Source organism: Mastacembelus armatus, chromosome 13 (genome assembly GCF_900324485.2).
Source record: "Mastacembelus armatus chromosome 13, fMasArm1.2, whole genome shotgun sequence".
Taxonomy (NCBI): domain Eukaryota; kingdom Metazoa; phylum Chordata; class Actinopteri; order Synbranchiformes; family Mastacembelidae; genus Mastacembelus; species Mastacembelus armatus.
The window spans coordinates 20,414,851-20,435,700 of NC_046645.1; the positions used below are offsets into that span (position 1 = coordinate 20,414,851).

Sequence of the window (20,850 nt, forward strand, 5' to 3'; positions counted from 1 at the left end):
ATGAATATTGTTATAAATATGATATATTAACCCCCACTGCCAGAAATGTGCATAACTGTGGTCTGAGCTGAAAGGAAATAGATGAAGGCATCAGAATTAATTTGCAGCAAACAGAAAATATCCTGATCTTTTAAATCACTGTGCACTTTGGCTATTTTTCCCCCTGACTTCCTGGTCCCACCACCTGTTGTTTTATTGGTATTACAAAGCTGTATATCTACATGTTGGCCTTAAGTGTTTAAGACCCCCAGAGGAGTCTTACAGGTGTAATTGGATGTAAATGTAGATGAGAAAATGAAACTTAATTTAGCATGCAATGTCACTGTAGCATACCACTCCCTGCAGAGAAGGAAAGCTGTCTCATAGCATGTATCAAACAATTAGTGCGTTCACATAACACCTGGGAACACCTTTTGATTCCATTCCTACTGCCACAGCAGAGGCATTGTTTTGTTAGAAGATAAAACATATTGAATTAAGTTTTTAATTGATAGTGGGTTCAGACATCTGCGTGTAAGTGCCATTCTAAATTATCTTTGGGCAGCTTGCACTCTTCCCCTCAGCCATGAATCCTCTTTTAAGTGTTCTTACCTTTGTGTGCAGACAGCAGTAATTCCATTAGACTGCTTGCAGTGTCCTTCTCAGGTCAAACCAATAAATAGTGGGCACACAATCACATAAGAGATGGACAGCCTAGTGCCTGCTTCTGTGAGCAATTGTGCCTGTGTTATCTAGTGTTCATACTATGACCAGCTTGGTTGTTAGTGTTTGGAGTCACCCTGTTCTCTGGGGCCAGGTTGCATCCATTGGTCTGCAAGTCCAAAGTTGAGTTAACATAGTTAGCAAGCTAGCGTTAAATATATTGCACTGAAAATGAACTAAGAAAAGACAGTTAGGTGGCAGCCTGTTACAGCAGCACCTCTGTTTGTTTTTTGCAAGTTTTTTTTACTGATCCAAGTCAAGTCAAGATCTATGCTTTCACTCTGATAATGGATGAAAGTGGATGAGTTGGGATCTTCTAATTCCTGTGGAGAGAAATATGGATTTTATGGAAACTGCATCATAAAATATGTTTCTGTAGCAACTGCATCTATACTTCTGTCTATGCTTCTTGGTATAAAACCTGAAATCCCCCAAACCTGAGGAGGCGCAGTAGGGGCTGCAGAGCAGGAGTGAAGCATCAAGAAAAACGTAGGAGATTTAAACCATTTCTCCCAAAAATTATTATGGGGAATGTGAGGTCACTCTGCAACAAAGTGGATGAACTTACAGCTTTAGCTAGCAGCCAGCGAGATTAGAGAGTGTAGCTTGCTTTGCTTCACCGAGACCTGGCTGCATGAAAATATATCGGACAGCTCGCTTGAACTGCCTGGGTTCTTGCTAGTGCGAGCAGACAGAGGGAAACAGAGCGGCAAGAAAAGAGGAGGTGGTCTCTCTGTTTTTGTTAACTCCAAATGGTGCAACCCTGGACATGTAACAGTGAAAGACTGTATCTGTACTCCAGACATTGAGCTGTTGGTGGTTGGACTGAGGCCCTGTGAGTTTTCACACGCCATTGTTGTGACTGTTTACATTCCTCCATCAGCTGCAGCACAGAGTGCATGTGACATCATCCACACGGTTGTCACTGGTCTCCAAACAAAACACCCCAGTGCCCTTATAGTAATTAATGGGGATTTTAACCATGTCAGTATTTCGGGAGCTCTGACCAACTTCAAACAGTATGTGGACTGTGCAACACAAGAAAATAAGATTCTTGATCTCCTTTATGCCAATGTGAAGGAGGCATACAGCACTTCAGCCCTACACCGACTTGGTGGATCAGACCACAACTTAATATATGTAGTACCGGTATACAAGCCCGTAGTTAGACAACAGTCTGCTACTAAGTCTGCTACCTATCTTTGACTTTTCATGTGCTTTCAACATTATTCAGCCCCACCTGCTAAGTGGAAAGATGCAGGATATGGAAGTTCCCGCGGACATGGTAGAATGGATCAAAGCCTACCTCACTGGGCGGCCACAGTTTGTTCGCTTAGATAGCTGCATATCTGATGTGGTGATGAGCAGCACCGGTGCACCCCATGGAACTGTATTGGCACCATTCCTGTTTACACTCTAAACCTCTGACTTCCGCTACAACTCAGGAACCTGTCACCTCCAGAAGTTCTTTGATGACTCTTCCATCATTGGATGCATCAATAACGATGAGGAATACAGACACTTGATAAAAAGCTTTGTTGATTGGTGTAACAACAACTGTCTAAAGCTCAATATCAAGAAAACCAGAGAACTGGTGGTGGACTTGGTGGAAGAGCCCAGTCCCTTTCTCCATCCTAGGAGACTGTGGACTCCTACAAATACCTTGGAGTCCACATTAACAACAAACTGGACTGGTCAAACAATACAAATGCACTCTTCATGAAAGAACAGTGCAGACTGTTCTTCCTCAAGAGACTCTGTTCTTTTGGTGTGTGCAACAAGCTACTGAAGATGTTCTATCAGTCTGTAGTAGCGAGTGCACTGTTCTTTGCAGTTGTGTGCTGGGGAGGTGGCATCAAGGCTGGTGAGGCCAACAGACTAAACATGTTGATCAGGAAGGCAAAATCTGTTGTTGGACTGGAACTGGACAGTCTGGAGGCTGTGGCAGAGAGGAGGATGGTGGACAAAATCAACTCCATACTGGACAATCCTGTCCACCCACTTCATGAGGAACTGTGGCGAATGGGAAGTTGATTCAGCCACAGACTAATTCCCCCCAAAGCCAAGACTGAGAGATTCAGGAAGTCTTTTTTGTCCACAGCCATAAGACTCTATAATTCCGCAATATAAACAAAAACACACGTGCACACACACACACACACACACACACACACACAAACACAAACCCCCAAAAATAATTACTTTATTACTTTTCTACATACAAGTTAATTACTTTATTACTTTAATCACTTTAATTAATATAATTTAAATAATATTAAATTTAATAACTTTAAATTAGAATAACTGCTGTAATTTCCCCTTGGAGATTAATAAAGTATCTTCTTCCTCTTCTGATATAGAGAACTGAGAACATCTGAATGGCTTTAAGCTCTTGACTCTTTTTTTTTAACTGTTAGAAACGATGTACTGAGAAAATCTTTTCAGTCCAGGCCCATCTGTTGTTGTCAGCAAACCTCTGTGCTGTCTGTATATATATTGGCTAGGTTTTCTTAGCTGCTTTAAAATGCTGTTTTACTTATTATGGCTTATCAATATCTTCTAATCCTAATATGAAAACAACAGCACAGAAACCTGGGTTAGCAATGTCATCTCACAGACAGAAGGTTCCAGGGCTGAGCGTCATTTGTTCCTGGGGTCTTTCTGTGTGGAGTTTGCATGCTTTCCCCATGTCTGCATGGATTTTCTCCAGGTACTCCGGCTTCCTCCCACACCGCAAAGTGATGCAGGTTGGGATTAGGTTAATTGGTAACTCTCTAAATTGCCCCTAGGTGTGAATGTGAGTGTGGGTGTTTGTCTGTCACTATGTTTTAGTAGTTGCCCCTCCCTACTGTGGGGTTGGCTCCAGCCCCTCTGTGACCCTTAATGTTTCAGGATAAGCGGTATATAATGGATAGATGGGTGGATGGATCGGACAGAAACCCCGGGGGGTTTCAGTTGCATGTTGAGTTAAAGCTACTTTAATGATGGCGAGGCTCTTGTACATAAATTTTATTCTTCTTCAGTTTTTCACTCTAAGAGTCACATGAGGACAAATCAGTCACAGTTTGCATGTTAAAAAATATAATCACCCCCTCTTTATGTTTCCCCCTCTTAACATTTATTTGTGATCAGTGGCATTTATTAGAGGTCAGTGCATTTTTGTATGTATCCGATAGTGTCTCCTGAATTTTTTTTTTTTTTTTTTTTTTTTTTTTTTTGTAGCCACTTGACATGACGTCTTTTAAAGTCACCTCTCTGGCTCTTGTTAGCGTTTCATCCTTGAAAATGCATCTGACCTGGCTTTGTGTGGAATGACAAATGAGTTGTCTTGCTTCCTCTTAACCTTTCCTCTGATCTATTATTTACTGTATTCCACTACAGATTTCGGAACACTAGGTAGCTAACCTCATGGCCGTGACTTTCCAGTAACTGTGAGGTTGATCTGAATTGACACCTTTTGAAAGTAATGAATTGGAGAACAGACCAAAAATATTGGAAATCATAAATCAAACCTCATTGTATTTTTTATATTTATGTAGATATGAAGACCTATAATGGCCCACTTAATAAGTGATTTGTTCTCTCGCTTATGGATTAAATGTTTACCATCTGACTTTTACCCTCAGTGGTACATGATCAGCATCGTTCACATCTACAGCCGCTGGAGGAACAGTGAAATCAGATGCTATGTTAATGGGCAGCTTGTTTCTTATGGAGACATGGCATGGCATGTCAACACAAACGATGTAAGTACTCTGCTTTTTACTCATCTTGACTGTTGTTATCTTGTATTTATAGTTTTGATGTTTACTAGCATGTAAGTGACTCAGACTGACATATTAACATTTTGAACATTTGAAAATTGCGAAAGGAAAAAAGTATATAAATCTTCAGTACTGCTCATTGAGAAAAAATATTTCTGAAAGGTGTGCTTCATACGTACATTTGCATGTGATGACTACAGAAAGACACTAGAAATCTCCAGTCACAACCCAGGAGAAATTTTGTAGATTACAGTAACTTATTTCAATGAGCAATATGTAAAAATTGTATATGAGGTGGTGTAAAATTATCACAAAACCACATCAAAATACCAGATTAGACACTATTTTACCCCCTTGCAGCTTACCATTTTTGGGTCAAGATGATTATCCATCCATTAAAACAACAATGTTATGTAACTGGTGAACTGCACAGAAAATATTGTAAGCAAACAGCTTGACTGGTGAGTTTCTACCTATGAAGAAGCTAAAAAGGATGACATTGCTGTACGTTTGACACACTGATCATTTGTATCATGTTTATATTTTTTATCTTTGCTTTCCTCTGCTAATGAGGTTCTAATTTTAAAACCCAAATGTTATTTTTTCTTCTGTCACAGTGTTGTTAGCCAACTCTCTTAAAAATATTATAGATTATTTCTATCCTTTTAATGGCAATTTACAGGTTGTACTAAAGTTAAGTCTTGATAACTAATTTAATACATGATTCTTAAAAAAAGGAATCATATCACACATAAATTAAGTTGGGTGGCTTTTCTCACAGGGTTAAATGTAATACAAGCTTGAGCCAGATTCTGAATTTTCTATAATAAAATATAGTGGCTTTCTTTCCCGGTGCAACCTATATAAGTTTCTATATTGGCTGTTTCTTAAGTTGTTATGCAATTAGCTGCTGCTTTTGTAAGTTATTCTTCACTGTTATCTTGAATGTAAGCACAGAACATATTCTTATTATCCCTGGAGTTATATTGAAATTTTATATCTTCGAGTCAGGGCTATTATTATTATTTTTTTTTTTGTCTTTTCATTAGGGATGTGTCATGGTAGACATAGACACAACACAGAAGAGGATGTTGTTTTGGATTGTTACCTTGAAAATACAGTTTAGGCAAAAATAAAAACATACATTGTATAAATATTGTACTTTTTTCTTATTGCTTGTTGTCTCATTCAGCTGTGTGTCAATTTGGGTATTTTTTTCTTTACTCATAAAGGATAAAATGTAATGAAATGTAGCCTCTTCTGTTTTTTTTCTTTGTCTGTTTGCAGAGTTATGATAAGTGCTTCCTTGGGTCCTCAGAGACAGCAGACGCTAACAGAGTGTTCTGTGGGCAGCTAGGAGCTGTCTATGTGTTTAGTGAAGCCCTCAATCCTGCACAGATATTTGCAATTCATCAGCTAGGACCCGGCTATAAGGTATGTACTTGAGGGTGACTAAATTAAATTACATGCAAACAGTCTGCATCAGCTATCAATTTCTGGAATCAATGGCCAGTACTGCCCTGCCACAGTTCCTTGTGTCTCTGTCCTGGGAGAGATGCTTCTCCTCACAGATAAATGGCTGCATAAATTACCTACTTCTGGGGAATAATGGCACAATAGATGGAGGAAAGCAGCAGATATTCTGAGGGGATCGAGTCCTCGCCCGACTTATATCAGCTGCAGCAGGTGCAGCACTCCCATGCTTCCTGAAAAAGACCAAAACATTGTGAATTTAGAAAGATGCTGACCTACCCAGTAGGGGATTCAGCTGCAAATGTTTATCATATAGTGACAAAATATTTGGTTTGCACATTTTTTAAATTTAAATTATATATTTTTTTTATTCACTGTGTATTAAAAATTCCAATCACTCTAAATATTTGGTTGTGCCATTAGTTTAATCTCTTTCTGTCTCTCTGTTTCACATTTGGTCCCGACTGCAGTTTCTTTAGTGTTAAGCCCTGCACGCTGTCACAATTTGAGGAACGACCCCAAATAGGCTTTGAACGCAGATGTGTCTCAGACAGATCTCTGGCCATCTTATACTTAGTTATAGTTGCTCTCAAGTCCTAACTGCTGTTAAGACAAATTTAGGCTTTTCTTTATGGCAGGAAGAAATAATATTTTGTAGTGTGAGGTCAGGGAGATACTAAGTAAAGCATACACTGTTGAAGACTCTGAGATAGATGTTTGTGATTTCAGCTAGGCTTATGAATGCCTGGAGATTCCCAAGAGAACTCATTGTTTGATCTTTTTCGCTAATGGCTGGTGACTTGCCATTTCCCTCCTTAATTGTGGTTTTAGACCTCCTTTTAGAGAGGTAACACACAGCGGACCAATCCTGCAAACTTTTCAAAATAATGAAAAACATGTCCCAGAGAGACAATTACCCACAATTGATGAAGCTGTGAATGGTGTTTGTAATGGCAAGTATAATAGAGCCAGCCAGGTGAGTTGAGGAGGGAGGTCAGTGAGTTGTCCTCTTATCTGTTTGATGTCTGACACACTTTCCCTTGCTCTCATAGTGTATTGAATGTAACTATAACTTTTCCAGTTATGAAATGCAGATATTATTGCTGCCTAGGGCTACTACTTCTACTGCATATTATGATTTATGGTTGTAAACCCAACAGACCTGTTAGAAGAATCTGTTCCCTGGACTTTTTTATATTGCTGTATGTGAAATTACACTCTGAACTGAAATTGACTTCTGGTTATTGCATTTAAACTATCAAACAACTTCTACTGTATATTGACATTTCTATGAATGACTTTAAACATTACCAGCCACAGATAACATCAAGGGACAGTGGTGGGTTTACAGAGGCAGAGAACAGCTGACTGTCATATACGGTTATTCATCACTTCAGTTGTAACAATGTTCTTAAGCCTGGTGAAAGCCTCAGCAATTGTGGGCTGGAGTATTCATACAATGGAATTGCCTTGCATTTCTGTGTACATGGGGTGAAGAATATAGGTACTATCCAATACAACTACCCACAACTCAGCAGAGAAGTTTTAACAAGTCCTCTTTTTGAGTTTAATCTGGATAATCTCATTTAATCTTATTGCTTTACAGCTCTGGGAAAAGTCAGGTCTGAATTTCTAAAGTATGATCTGTGGCAGCAATATTCAATGACAGCTTTACTGAACACAACATATTAGTCGCCAAGTTGACTGGTCAAAACAACTTGACTTTATGTCTTCTCATATGAGGCACTTGGATGTTTTTGTCTTTGTCCTCTATCATCACTACCATATTCTACATTCTACATGAGGCAGATCAGCCCATTGAATCTGTGGCAACACTGCTCTGCAGTATCCACCACAGATTGCTATAGAGGGGACTGAGGGTCCTGCACAATCCTGGTTCTCCCTTGTAAGGGAAGACAAATTTAATCACTGTGTACGGACCATGTAATGAATGTAATGAAATAGCTGATGGAGAACATTACAGGACAAACTCATAAATGTCAAAGCTATCAGAGATGCTGTGCAAGTCTACACATATACCTGCAAATGTAAGCCTGTTTGTAGTAAGTCTACCTGCCTGTAAATGTGTCCAAGCTGTCAATGGAGCAACAACTTTCTCAGTTATGACAAGAAAGTGTACAGTCCCACAAGGCCCTAGAATAGAAAAATATAAATGCTGTTTTCATTTGAATCAAAATACACGTTTGGCAGAAAGTCCTACTCACATGAAGAAGACTTTCTTCATTCAAGACAGTGTAGTGAGAGAATGGGTAACCTGTTTAAAATTAGCTGTATTGCAATTAGCAAAACATTCTGTTGACTAACATTAAAAAAAAAAAAAATAGTACTGCAAACATACTTGTAGCATATTGACAGTGATAATAAAACGTTTAAATATGACTAATTTTAAATATCTATAGCTATTGGATTAAGGTTAAACTTACCTTTCAGAGAAGAGAGGACAGAGGGAATCATTAATTCTTTTATTTGACTGGCTGGCCTGTGAAATGATGCTGTCACGCTACAGGGATTGTTAGCCAAAACCCATGAGAGCATTACTTTCACACTGCAGCAGGACTCAGACTAAAGTGCAGGGCACTGCATTTTGTTATTTCTTGCACTGTAACTTGGCTTCCATGAGTAGGAACATTTAAGGGGTGTTAGAGGCTACATGATGAGACACATACTCCTGTGTGGACCTGTGTGAATCATGGTAGATGAACAGAGTACCACTAATGCTTTTTTATCATCTGAGTGAAAAGAGATGTGCCACTGAATTTCTGTGGCCCAGTCCTCTATCTTTCTGCAGCTTTACTGTAAAACTCTAGCTAGAATAATACTGCCCGGCACCTGATATAGTGCCAGTCAATATACAAGGGTTTCAATTGATTTTGTCTGGAAATAGAATCAACTTGCCTGGATCCCAGAGGATGAAGTTCTACGTTCAGAAAACTTGTTATATTAAAAATTGATACTGTTTCTATACAAACAAATTTAAATGTAGTGTTGTTCCTTATTTGTAGCAGTCATGCAATACACAGAACAAAATCAAACACATTGAGTTATTTTTCGTCTGCTTATAATTCTGCACTTCAGAGGTATTCAGAATCAAACACACAGTCATTGTACAATTGAAACCTGCATCAGATTTAGGCAGGTTCCTGAACCCTGTTTGCTTGTGTTGCATAACATACTGCATTTCTCTACAGTCTTTCTGGGACCAGATGGTTGTTTTCTCCCTGTTACTTCTGTTCTGGTCTGTTCTGTTCTGTTCAGCTTCACTTTATCTTATCACCATCCGCTCAGTGCCCAGGAGTCAGAGAGGGAAGGAAAAACATTCCTTATTAATTAATAATTCAACCACTCTGATCAGAGGAATTGATTTCCTCATTGAGCAAACTCAATTCACACAGTGACAGATTAATTCAGCTAATCTGTCAACAAATTGAATAAATTAAATCTAGTCTTTTATCAGTATTATTTGTTATTTTAGCTATATTAAATATTTTGCTGAGCCACTTTCCTGATGGATCTCGTATGAGAATGTCTTGAGACACGTTAGTGAAAGCATAATAAAATTCCAGTGCTAAAATTAAAAACATATAAGACAGGATTATAAAAGAAATAATGGATTCATCATTGTAATTAACAGGTCACTAGTGGATTTCATTTGATATTCATGAGACTTAAAAGCAAAAGCATACATAAAAATTGCTGTAAGGGTTATAGATGAATGTCTCAGTGCAAATTAAATTGTTAAATTAAACTGTAAAATATTTCATGTGTTCTAAATAAATCAGTGCTCTTTCTCTGCAGCCTTTCTCCATTTCAGCATATTGTTTTGAGAATTCAGCAGTGACCGTGCTTGGCTTGAAATTGTTTCAAACAGACATGCATACGTGGCTGAGTTAAATTAAGACAATCACCTGTGGAATCAAAGCAACTTTGATCCTCCTTATCATCTGCTGTTTATCTAAACATTGTGCTCTGCAGTAGAACTTGAAGATGGTCTTTTCCCACACAGCCAAATCCTACAATAAAGGCTTCAGCTTGAACAAATTAAAACAAATTACCTATTTATCTAGTCATAAACTATGTAAACATAGCTATTATGTTAACAGTGAGTGAAGATCCTGACCTCTACAAATATTTTAAAAAAAATCCTCCTTTCATTTTTCATTCTTAAATGAAAATTCTTTAATCACGTTATAATTAAAAGATAACACCCAAGAGACAGTGATCGGGTGCATGTGCACGAAAGAGCGACTCAATCTTTCATTCACTCTCCTGACCCGTTTCTTTATTGCTCCATAATTTGCCCTCTTTTTTTCTTCTCTTCCAGAGCACATTTAAGTTCAAGTCAGAGAGTGACATCCATTTAGCAGAGCATCACAAGCAAGTGTTGTATGATGGCAAGCTGGCAAGCTCCATCGCATTCACCTATAATGCCAAAGCCACTGATGCACAGCTCTGCCTGGAGTCCTTGCCTAAAGAAAATGTCTCCATTTTTGTGCACTCTCCCCATGCCCTTATGCTACAGGTCAGATTTTATTTAACGCTGGCTCTTAATCTGTATGTATATACTACTGTTGCTTTGTTTTAAAATGCTGTTATAAAGTTGTGTGTTTTTGTATTATCCTCACAGGATGTGAAAGCCACAGTGACTCACTCCATTCACAGTGCCATCCACTCCATTGGTGGTATCCAGGTGCTTTTTCCACTTTTTGCTCAGCTGGACTACCATCAGCTGAATGACAGCCAGGTGGAAACGTCCGTGTGGTAAGAAGTAGAAATATTGTTACTGTACATGACAATTTTACTTTTGGATGTCTAAGTGAATACCTTAGACATTATGCATTAGTTGTGATGAATGCTCAGTTTGGCATTATTGCAAATATTATTATTATTTTTTGATCCTGTAATCCTAAACACTGTTAGACTTGTGTATGAGGCTGTTTGTGACAGAACAAGAGGAAAAGGCTGAAGTGATTAAAAAAACAGAGCACAGGAAGTGAGAATGCTACAAAAACAGCAGTGAGCAGGTGCTTTGTTAAATGCAGCCAGACACAGAATACAGTTGTGTATGATGAGTGGGCTCTCTGCTGATGTCATGCATGATACATAGCATGTTGGCGATCTTAACGTCCGGAAATTATTTTTCAAGCAAACATTGTGGTTATATGAGTGATTATTACACCCGGATTTTGGGGATTTTTTTATACACCATTGCCTTCTTATGATACCAGCTTTGGTTAAACTGTAGTGGAGTTTTCATTATCATCTCTACTTTCTGGTTTAGACTCTCCCATCATCATGAGCTGGCCAGTCTAAAGCTTCTCCGCTGTGCCCTGGAATGGAGACTGAGCTGTGCTCTAATCCTGTGTTAGTTGAGTCACAGCAGTATGACTAGATGCAGGAGTGGCCACACAGCGGCACAAACCCCTAATGCCCATCGCTCTCTGCCTCTGTAGTTTCCTCTCATCTCTGCTCTCTCCTTCTTTCTCTCTGTCTGCATGTTGAGGGTCTTTCCCTTACATTATGTAACTCTCTGCAACACTTGCTCTTTGTCCCTGCCTTAGCTTTTAGAGTCCTTCTAAAGCCTGCTGGGCCCAGGTGTTTAAAGTTTCTGCAACAATTAACTTTCTACAATGACTGTGGATCTGCTGTGTCTGTTTTCAACTGTATCCTCAAACAGCAATGGAACAAAAAAACAATTTGAATAAACATCTCTGTTCATGTTACATTGTGGCACATTGGATTCCAAGCAGTTCTGGTAACACCAGTCACTACTGCTCTGCCAAGGAAGAGCAGAAGGAAGCTGCGTTTGTAGCATAGGATCAGAGGCTAAACCAAGAGCACACAGAGTTGACATTCACCCAGTCCTTTATATGTGTTCCCTCTTGCTCAGTTATAGAAAAGCTGAAGCAGTAGCGAGAGAGGTGCAAGTACAAACGGAGAAGACACACAGCAGGGTGAAGTTAACATTCACTTGTATGCATGTGCTATGGACAAGCCTGCACAGGAATGATTGTGTCCTTGTGATTGTTGCGCTAAAGGAAAGTCCACTAGAGGATGTGAGGGAAAGCCGATTAAGAAGTGTCACCGAGCACCATTGTCACTCAGCCAGAGGCTTCAACTAAGGAAAAAAAAATTGCCTTCAATGTACTGAGTTGCCCATTTCAACCTCCCTGCAAATCAAATACACATACATACACACCCTGTTATAACTCACTCCCAGACCACTTTGTGTCTAGAGAGCACAGTGAGCCAACCTTTTCTTCTGAATTGAAGAGAGATGAAAGTGGTCAGCTAGGGTTCCTAGCTGATTGCAAACTTCCTTTGAAAATTACCTTGTTTTTTCACTCTGCCTTCTATCTCTCCTCATGCTTTTGTAGTTTATAGAATAACTTCTTCACCACCTGATGAGTATATTAATAGACGGGCATTTTATCTCTGCGTGAGATGCTGTATCTCCTTGTTTTGCAGTGCCACTCTCCTGGCCTTTCTGGTTGAGCTGCTTAAGAGCTCTGTGGCCATGCAGGAGCAGATGCTAGGAGGAAAAGGTTTTTTGGTGATTGGATACCTGCTAGAGAAGGTGGGTGGATACATCTCTTCCCAGGAACTGGCTGTTCCCAAATTAACTGATTTCACTGCACTCACTCAGCACTACACAAAAACAGTTTTATTTGCACCTAATAATACATTTAATCTCCACTTTGTACAGTTATTTGCAAAATGTATATGCCTCTTCATTTTCCTTCTTGATTAAATTAAATGAGAATTCATACCCTGACATGCATGTTTGTTCACTGGAAAAGCCGTGTGGTTTTAAATGTAAATTGCTGTCCCCACTCTCATGGTGCACTGCATCTGGTATGATTACTCCATCCAGTGGTGATGGTCTGATCTTCCATTGCCTGTAGCAGAGTCCTGACTGTGTCTTTGAACCAAACAGAGTGAGAAAAAGAACACCATCAGACAACTTCTCTTCCACTTTCCCTCCTTGGTTTATACCTCTTTCTGCAGCAGTCTTTATTTACCCATTTTGTGATGCAGATCTAGCAGCTTGCTGGCCTCCCCAGAGTGCTGACTCTTTTGGGGTTTTGAGAAATGACTCCACTTTGTCACTCAGTGACTTGCCTGCCTGCTGGCTTCAGCTGCTGTTAACTAACAGCCAGACAGAGTCGGCACCTGAGAGCTGCAGTTTTTTTTTTTTTCTTTCTTTCTTCCCGCTGCCAGGTTTCACACTTTCACGTATCGCACCATCTGTTCATGATCTGTCTATGCCACACCTTCCCCTCTCCCTGTGCCTTCATTTTTTCCTCTTTCCTGCCCTCACCAAGTCCCCACCTCGGCAAAAAACACGTGCCCGACAGGAGCAGTAATGGGTACTGGTCAAAGTGAAATTCTCTGCAAAGTCAAGCATCTACAGTATACTCTGATTTTGGTCAAACATTTTTTTTTAGGTTCAGCACTAGGACAACATGACACAATTTATCACATACCAACAAGCTAGACTGCTGCACAGTACATAGGTAGAATACACAAAACACAGTGATCCTCTAACTTAGCTAATACAGTTACCGCTCTCTTCTTTGCAGTATTTAGTTTTGTTTTCTATTTGCACAGAGCCATTTACCTTAGTACCTGTCTTAATGCACTCCATGATGCAATCAGTATTAGGGAGGATACATGCTAACAGCAGAACAGGCATGGAAAGATGATGATTTGTTTTATGTGACATTCCTACAGTCATCACGTGTACACATCACCAGAGCTGTATTAGAGCAATTCCTCTCCTTTGCAAAGTATCTGGATGGTTTGACACATGGGGCACCATTGCTGAAGCAGCTTTGTGACCACATCCTCTTCAATGCTGCCATCTGGATCCACACCCCTGCCAAGGTGAGTTCCTGCATGTAACTCAGCCCATGAAGGACAGGTGTCGTTGCATGAGATCAGACTGTAGTGGATGCACATGAAGAGCTTTTTACCACAGAAGGTTTTAGATATGCTTTGCACGATTATTACTTTTTTTAACACTAGAGCTAAAATTCAAATCCTAACATGTGTTACATAGGAAATACAGGTGACTATTTTGTATAGATTCAGCTGACATTTACCAAACAGTTGCCAGGTGCCTGCAAAGAATTAAGTCAATTGAAGAAGGGATTCTTTAATGTTACAATATTTAATCCTTATAAAACATTTAGATCCTTAACCTAATCACACTTTTGAAATGTTGAGTTTGAGTGTCTTCCCCTAGTTTTTAAATAATGACCCATGCAAAAACAGGATGAGGTGTTAGAGAAGCTTAGTTTGTGTGGCAAATACATTTACCTCAGGAATGTTGCTGGTGGGACCAAACCATGAATAAATAAAAGTAGAAAATAATTACAAAAGTGATTGGAGGCTTGCCAGTGTCGCTCATTCCAAAATAGAGCATAGGAAAAGTGGCAGGAAAAAATGAGTGGAACAATGAGGTAATGAAGTGTGTTGGATCACTTTTAGATACTTTGGGACAGAGAGCTACACTGGCCCCTTCTCTTAAGACATAGCACAAAGTCCACATTTCCTGTCTCCATCCTCAAGCTGCACAGGAGACAGAGAGCCAGCTGTGTGAATGATGGCACCATGCAATACGCATTAATTAGATGGGCCCACTGGCCTTGTCCTCTGAGACAAATAAGATTTTGTGAGTGCATTTTACTTTTCTGTTCTGAAATTACATTACCAGCAAATTGTGTTTTGTTATTTTCAGTGCTTCATTTCAGCAATCTCAAACCATATCACATCATGTTCACATCATAACCACAGTGCCTTCTTTCATCGTAACTCACATTTGACTAGTTTAATATTCTTTAATTTATGACATATGGGAAAAAGACCTTGGTATTTAGTGCTGGAATGACTGTTGGGATTAGGATTCTTGTCACGGCAGCTCTGTTGCTAATTACAGCAGTCATGCTAATCATTACTGAACAGAGAGTCACTGTGACGATTATGAAACCAAGTCATATAGGGTCAGTGGCCATAACTACCATACACCTGCCATGATAATAGGCTAAGTGCTTGTAATCAACCACAGTAAAACGTCTTGTTTTATCTAAAAAGGTACAGTATAAGGTTCACCTTCATTGTATATACTCATACTTACAATACTATGCAATTAATAACATGAATACTTTTATATGTGTGTGTTCCCATTCCAGGTACAGCTCTCTCTGTACACATACCTGTCTGCTGAGTTCATTGGTACAGCAACCATCTACAGTACAATACGTCGTGTGGGCACAGTGCTTCAGGTCATGCATACACTGAAGTACTACTACTGGGCTGTGAATCCTGCAGACAGCAGTGGGATCATGCCAAAGGGTCTTGGTGAGCATATTTAGCATTTGTTTTTTTTGTTTTTTTTTGTTTTTTTTTTAGGTTAAAGCTAAGTTTGCTTGTTTTTTTTCTGAGAAATGTTATTTAATTTGACTTGATTTAGATTGTTAATATAAACTGTTTCCCATCTATCTGAAGGCCAATCCAAGTGAAGCTCAGTGTTTTGCAAAGAAAATCATTCGGAGTAAACCATACTCAATCACTGTGTGCAGTCACAAGCCTGCTATCAAAGGGTCTTGCTCAAATGGCAACAGCACCCCCACATTTGAAATGACTCATCTCCACATGGAAGCACTTGCCTGTCAGCTGTTAGGCCCGTAGCCATCGCTGGAGATGGCAGTGAGGCAGACACACCACATCAATACTGTCATCCCACAAGGGTATTTGGTGTGGGTGTTAGTTCTCTGAAACCTGGGCCAGTTGTATGACTGGCATCCTCAGTCTATGAAACAACAGTATGTCACCAAGCAGGATGTGCTGGAAGTGAAAGTGTCCTTGAAGTGTCATTTCCTTGTTGGTCTCCATTATTCTTTTCTGAAACTGTCTGTCATAGTATAGGGGTCATTTTATAACAGTTCTGATAGCTCCGTTTAAGGTGCACCAAGGCCTAATGAAAATCTTTTTGTGACGGTTATAGCCTGTATTCTGAAATATAATAAAAATATTTTAATATAGTGCCTCTGCCAGCTTTGACAATTTCTTCCATATGTGAGCGCAACATTTATTAACCTGCATGATGAAACAAATTCATACAGCCATTGTCAGAGTTTGCTAATATTGCAGCATTGTAGTCTATATAGCCTATAGTATATAACACATTGACACACCTACACACACACAGCCTATATTGTTGATCTGGTAGGGCTGAGAACAATCATAACTGACTTCCTACTAATAGTGGAAGGGGCTTCTAGACTGAGTTTAGCTGGGAAAATATTGGCACAAGTATATATTTAATAATATCTTGGTCAGTGCACGGCCCCCTCAATCTTACTTTTCTTGATTTTGACTTGTACCTTATCTTATACACTTATATCACGTCATGTCTCCTATACTTAATACAGTGGGTACGGAAAGTATTCAGACCCCTTTAAATTTTTTACTTTTTGTGTCATTGCAGCCATTTGCCAAAATCAAAAAAGTTCATTTTATTTCTCATTAATGTACACTCAGCACCCCATCTTGACAGAAAAAAACAGAAATGTAGAAATTTTTGCAAATTTATTAAAAAAGAAAAACTGAAATATCACATGGTCATAAGTATTCAGACCCTGTGCTCAGTATTGAGTAGAAGCACCCTTTTGAGCTAGTACAGCCATGAGTCTTCTTGGGAATGATGCAACAACTTTTTCACACCTGGATTTGGGGATCCTCTGCCATTCTTCCTTGCAGATCCTCTCCAGTTCTGTCAGGTTGGATGGTGAACGTTGGTGGACAGCCATTTTCAGGTCTCTCCAGAGATGCTCAATTGGGTTTAGGTCAGGGCTCTGACTGGGCCAGTCAAGAACGGTCACAGAGTTGTTCCGAAGCCACTGCTTTGTTATTTTAGCTGTGTGCTTAGGGTCATTGTCCTGTTGAAAGATGAACCTTCGGCCCAGTCTGAGGTCCTGAGCACTGTGGAAGAGGTTTTCTTCCAGGATATCTCTGTACTTGGCCGCATTCATCTTTCCTTCAATTGCAACCAGTCGTCCTGTCCCTGCAGCTGAAAAACACCCCCACAACATGATGCTCCCACCACCATGTTTCACTGTAGGGATTGTATTGGGCAGGTGATGAGCAGTGCCTGGTTTTCTCCACACATATCGCTTAGAATTAACGCCAAAAAGTTCAATCTTGGTCTCATCAGACCAGACAATCTTATTTCTCAGTCTTGGAGTCCTTCATGTGTTTTTTGGCAAACTCTATGCAGGCTTTCATGGGTCTTGCACTGAGGAGATGCTTCCGTCGGGCCACTCTCCCATAAAGCCCCGACTGGTGGAGGGCTGCAGTGATAGTTGACTTTGTGAAACTTTCTCCCATCTCCCTACAGCATCTCTGGAGCTCAGCCACAGTGATCTTTGGGTTCTTCTTTACCTCTCTCACCAAGACTCTTCTCCCACGATTGCTCAGTTTGGCTGGACGGCCAGGTCTAGGAAGAGTTCTGGTCGTCCCAAACTTTTTCCATTTGAGGATTATGGAGGCCACTGTGCTCTTAGGAACCTTGAGTGCTGCAGAAATTCTTTTGTAACCTTGGCCAGATCTGTGCCTTGCCACAATTCTGTCTCTGAGCTCCTTGGGCAGTTCCTTCGACCTCATGATTCTCATTTGCTCTGACATGCACTGTGAGCTGTAAGGTCTTATATAGACAGGTGTGTGCCTTTCCTAATCAAGTCCAATCAGTTTAATTAAACACAGCTGGACTCCAATGAAGGAGCAGAACCATCTCAAGGAGGATCAGAAGAAATGGACAGCATGAGAGTTAAATATGAGTGTCACTGCAAAGGGTCTGAATACTTATGACCATGTGATATTTCAGTTTTTCTTTTTTAATAAATTTGCAAAAATTTCTACATTTCTGTTTTTTTCTGTCAAGATGGGGTGCTGAGTGTACATTAATGAGAAATAAAATGAACTTTTTTGATTTTGGCAAATGGCTGCAATGACACAAAGAGTGAAAAATTTAAAGGGGTCTGAATACTTTCCGTACCCACTGTAAGTGATGAAAACACAACCAAACTAGTTTATCTTCTAGGACAACAATCTATATTAAGCTTGTGCATCAAAGCAACTTTTCTGACTATATTTGGCACCCTAGGTAGGTTTTATTGCTTTTAGCACTGTTGAATAATACATTTTGATTTCAAAATCACTCGTTTAGAAGATCTCTAGCCTCAGTCACTGTATATATTTCTATATTTCTGCTTTGTATAGGAGCATCACAAGACCCAGCTCTTCTGATTTGTTTTCAGAGATGTCAACACAAATAGCAAAAAACATCAAAATCATACCATTCTACACTGTACTCACTCTGGTTTCTGCACTCTATAGGTAAATAAAAAATGGTATAACTACTATCAGTGTGCTATGTAGGTGTAGGCCATGTAGGATCTCTCATGCAAAATGATTCAGATTTGTATCAGTTTTTAAGAAGTAGTTCTATTCTGTACATGTTTAGGTATTTTCAGCCAATTGTGAAGTGACTGGCAGGAGAATCATTACAATGTCTGAGGCTATGATTCACTGCCAGAAAAGTGACAGCAGATTGCCACCTTTGGGTTGTTTGAAATCAAAATCATCTATAAATAGCTAAAAAACATGCAATCTAAAAATCGTTGGTCAACAAAACTCACAAAAAATAATTTTTTGCAAGGGTGTGATGAAGTGACCTGATGACATGCACACTGACAGTTGCCTTTTGATACTGTAGTGTGCATGTTCAAATATAACCATAATTGTTAATCACTTTCCTTTAGAGCTTTCTCGTGAGGCCTTCTCTAAATGTATAGGATTATACAATTCAAATATAAATGTATATATGGTCTACAGTCTCTGGTACTGATTGATAGAATAATGATAGGTAGAATAATGGTCTTAGAAAATGTCAGAGTTTCTGGAGAATCCATATCTTGAACGGATCACCATCTTCTCTTGGTAATTTTCAGAGTGGGTCTGATTCTATTGTGTTTGATTTGGCAGGTCATTATTTCTCTCTTTCTAAACTGAGAAATGACCAAACAAAAGCACATACGAAGAGGGAGACAGCCAAGCAGGTAATGAAGTACTCAATTATAGGACACAGAGAGGAAGTCTAAAGCAGAGCTCCTCCAGCAACTCACTCTTTTTCTGGCAGTGCCCCCCTTTTTTTTCCTCAGGTCTTAATAGAGAGTACGATCACATTAAAGTCATGTATCATTTGGTCACACACAGAATCACTGCAGGTATCCAGAGGCATAATCGTTTCATGGCTTAACTCTCCTCAGCCAGTGACATGTACCCACAAGCCAAAACATACGGGTAATCTATCTTAATCTCTGTCACTCTCCTCTTGTCTCTGTGTCTGTTCTGCCTCTGTTTTACTAAATAATGAATAATGAGATGGGCAGAAAATCTTCTTGGCCAATCACCATGTTCAAGTCAAGATGGTTGTGTTTTCATTATAGGACAAATCACAAATGTCAGACACGTAGAGGTGCTTCAATAGAAATAATCTGATCAGGGCTTGTGGTCCAATTGATTTTTGAGTGAGCCTTCATTCTGATGAATTAATTTCACATTAGATACAAACTACTCATTACATGGAAGTCGGGAAAGGTTTGGCATGCTCTCCTTTCAACACTGCCTTGATTCAGATTTACACACACCTGGGAAATCCACTGAAGTAAATAGATGTTATGTGGTGTATTAGAAAAGTTGAGAGTAAGATGTGAACCTTACCCATTAACTTTTAATGTTTATTCCCTCAGTTTTGTGTGTGTCTTTAAGTTTATTGATTATAGTTGAGAGTCAGCATACATCAGATGCTCTGAATAGGTAAGGTTAAAGTCGACAATGCATACATTAGGTACAACTTGACAAAAGGTCTGGAAACCAATCATGTTGCTGTGATTAAAAATATTGTTGAATTAGAATGATATCAGCATCTTGTTTATTCTAAGCATTCAAAGAATAAAATATAGTTTTCTATTTAAAGTTGGCAGTATACAAGATGCATACCTTATCATTACTCATACACTGAAGTAAGGTTCTTGCATTATTCACATGTCCATATATTGTTTTTAAAGTCACCTCTTTCTGCTCGAGCCATTGGGATGCAGGAAATACAGAGCCGCTGAGCATACTGTAATTGGCTATGAATAACTTGGATGCAGTGGCGGTGGTAATAATGTTCTTATCATCTCTTCTATGTCAGGGTCTGTCCCTGCACTGGGTTTTCCTCTCTCACTCTATTCATCAATGTTGGGATGCAGAGGCATGTGCTGCTCTCTTGCAACCTCAGGGAGTCTTGTCATTGTCAGATGTGTGTCGTCATTCTCATCATCATGACATTGTCCCCTTTTCAAACTTGTACAACCAGAGTGGCGTTTGGACTTTATCAGGGCCGAGCAGAGATAGGCATTAGTTGGAATATGATGATTTTTCCTTTGAAAGGCTTTTGCTATTGTATTTGGTCACTTACTGTTATTTACTGCCTATACATATGTAAGAGACATTATCACTGTGTATATACCTGGCTGGTTGCACAGGATAAAGAAGGAATAATTATATTCCAGGTTTTACTGCCAAGATTGAGCTTTTGTACTACAGTGAGAGTCAAGCTAATCTTCATCTCTATTATTTTAAATATTAATATATACCATTGTGAAAAGGTTACCTCCTTTTCATTAGGCCGGGAGTTCCTAAATGTTAATTATGTTTAATGGGTTTATTTGTGATTGTGTAATGAGTTATGTGTTTTATAGTTTTAGCAGCAGGGCCTGGTGGAGAGGAGTGGAATTTCCTTTGGGGCAGTGTCAGGTGGGATGGTTGTTGAGTTAAGGTAGGG

At 39.4% G+C, this 20,850-nt stretch overlaps 1 protein-coding gene across 2 annotated transcripts in view; it reads left to right on the forward strand.

The window, feature by feature from the left end:
• nbeab (neurobeachin b) overlaps positions 1-20,850 on the forward strand; it is a 178,540-nt gene that overhangs the window by 44,184 nt on the left and 113,506 nt on the right. For both annotated transcript variants that reach the window (XM_026295919.2, XM_026295910.2), the window contains exons 7-13: positions 4,329-4,448; positions 5,754-5,900; positions 10,282-10,479; positions 10,585-10,718; positions 12,426-12,534; positions 13,692-13,844; positions 15,152-15,320. In XM_026295919.2, coding sequence (XP_026151704.1) covers positions 4,329-4,448; positions 5,754-5,900; positions 10,282-10,479; positions 10,585-10,718; positions 12,426-12,534; positions 13,692-13,844; positions 15,152-15,320 — 1,030 coding nt within the window. The remainder of the gene's footprint in view (positions 1-4,328; positions 4,449-5,753; positions 5,901-10,281; positions 10,480-10,584; positions 10,719-12,425; positions 12,535-13,691; positions 13,845-15,151; positions 15,321-20,850) is intronic.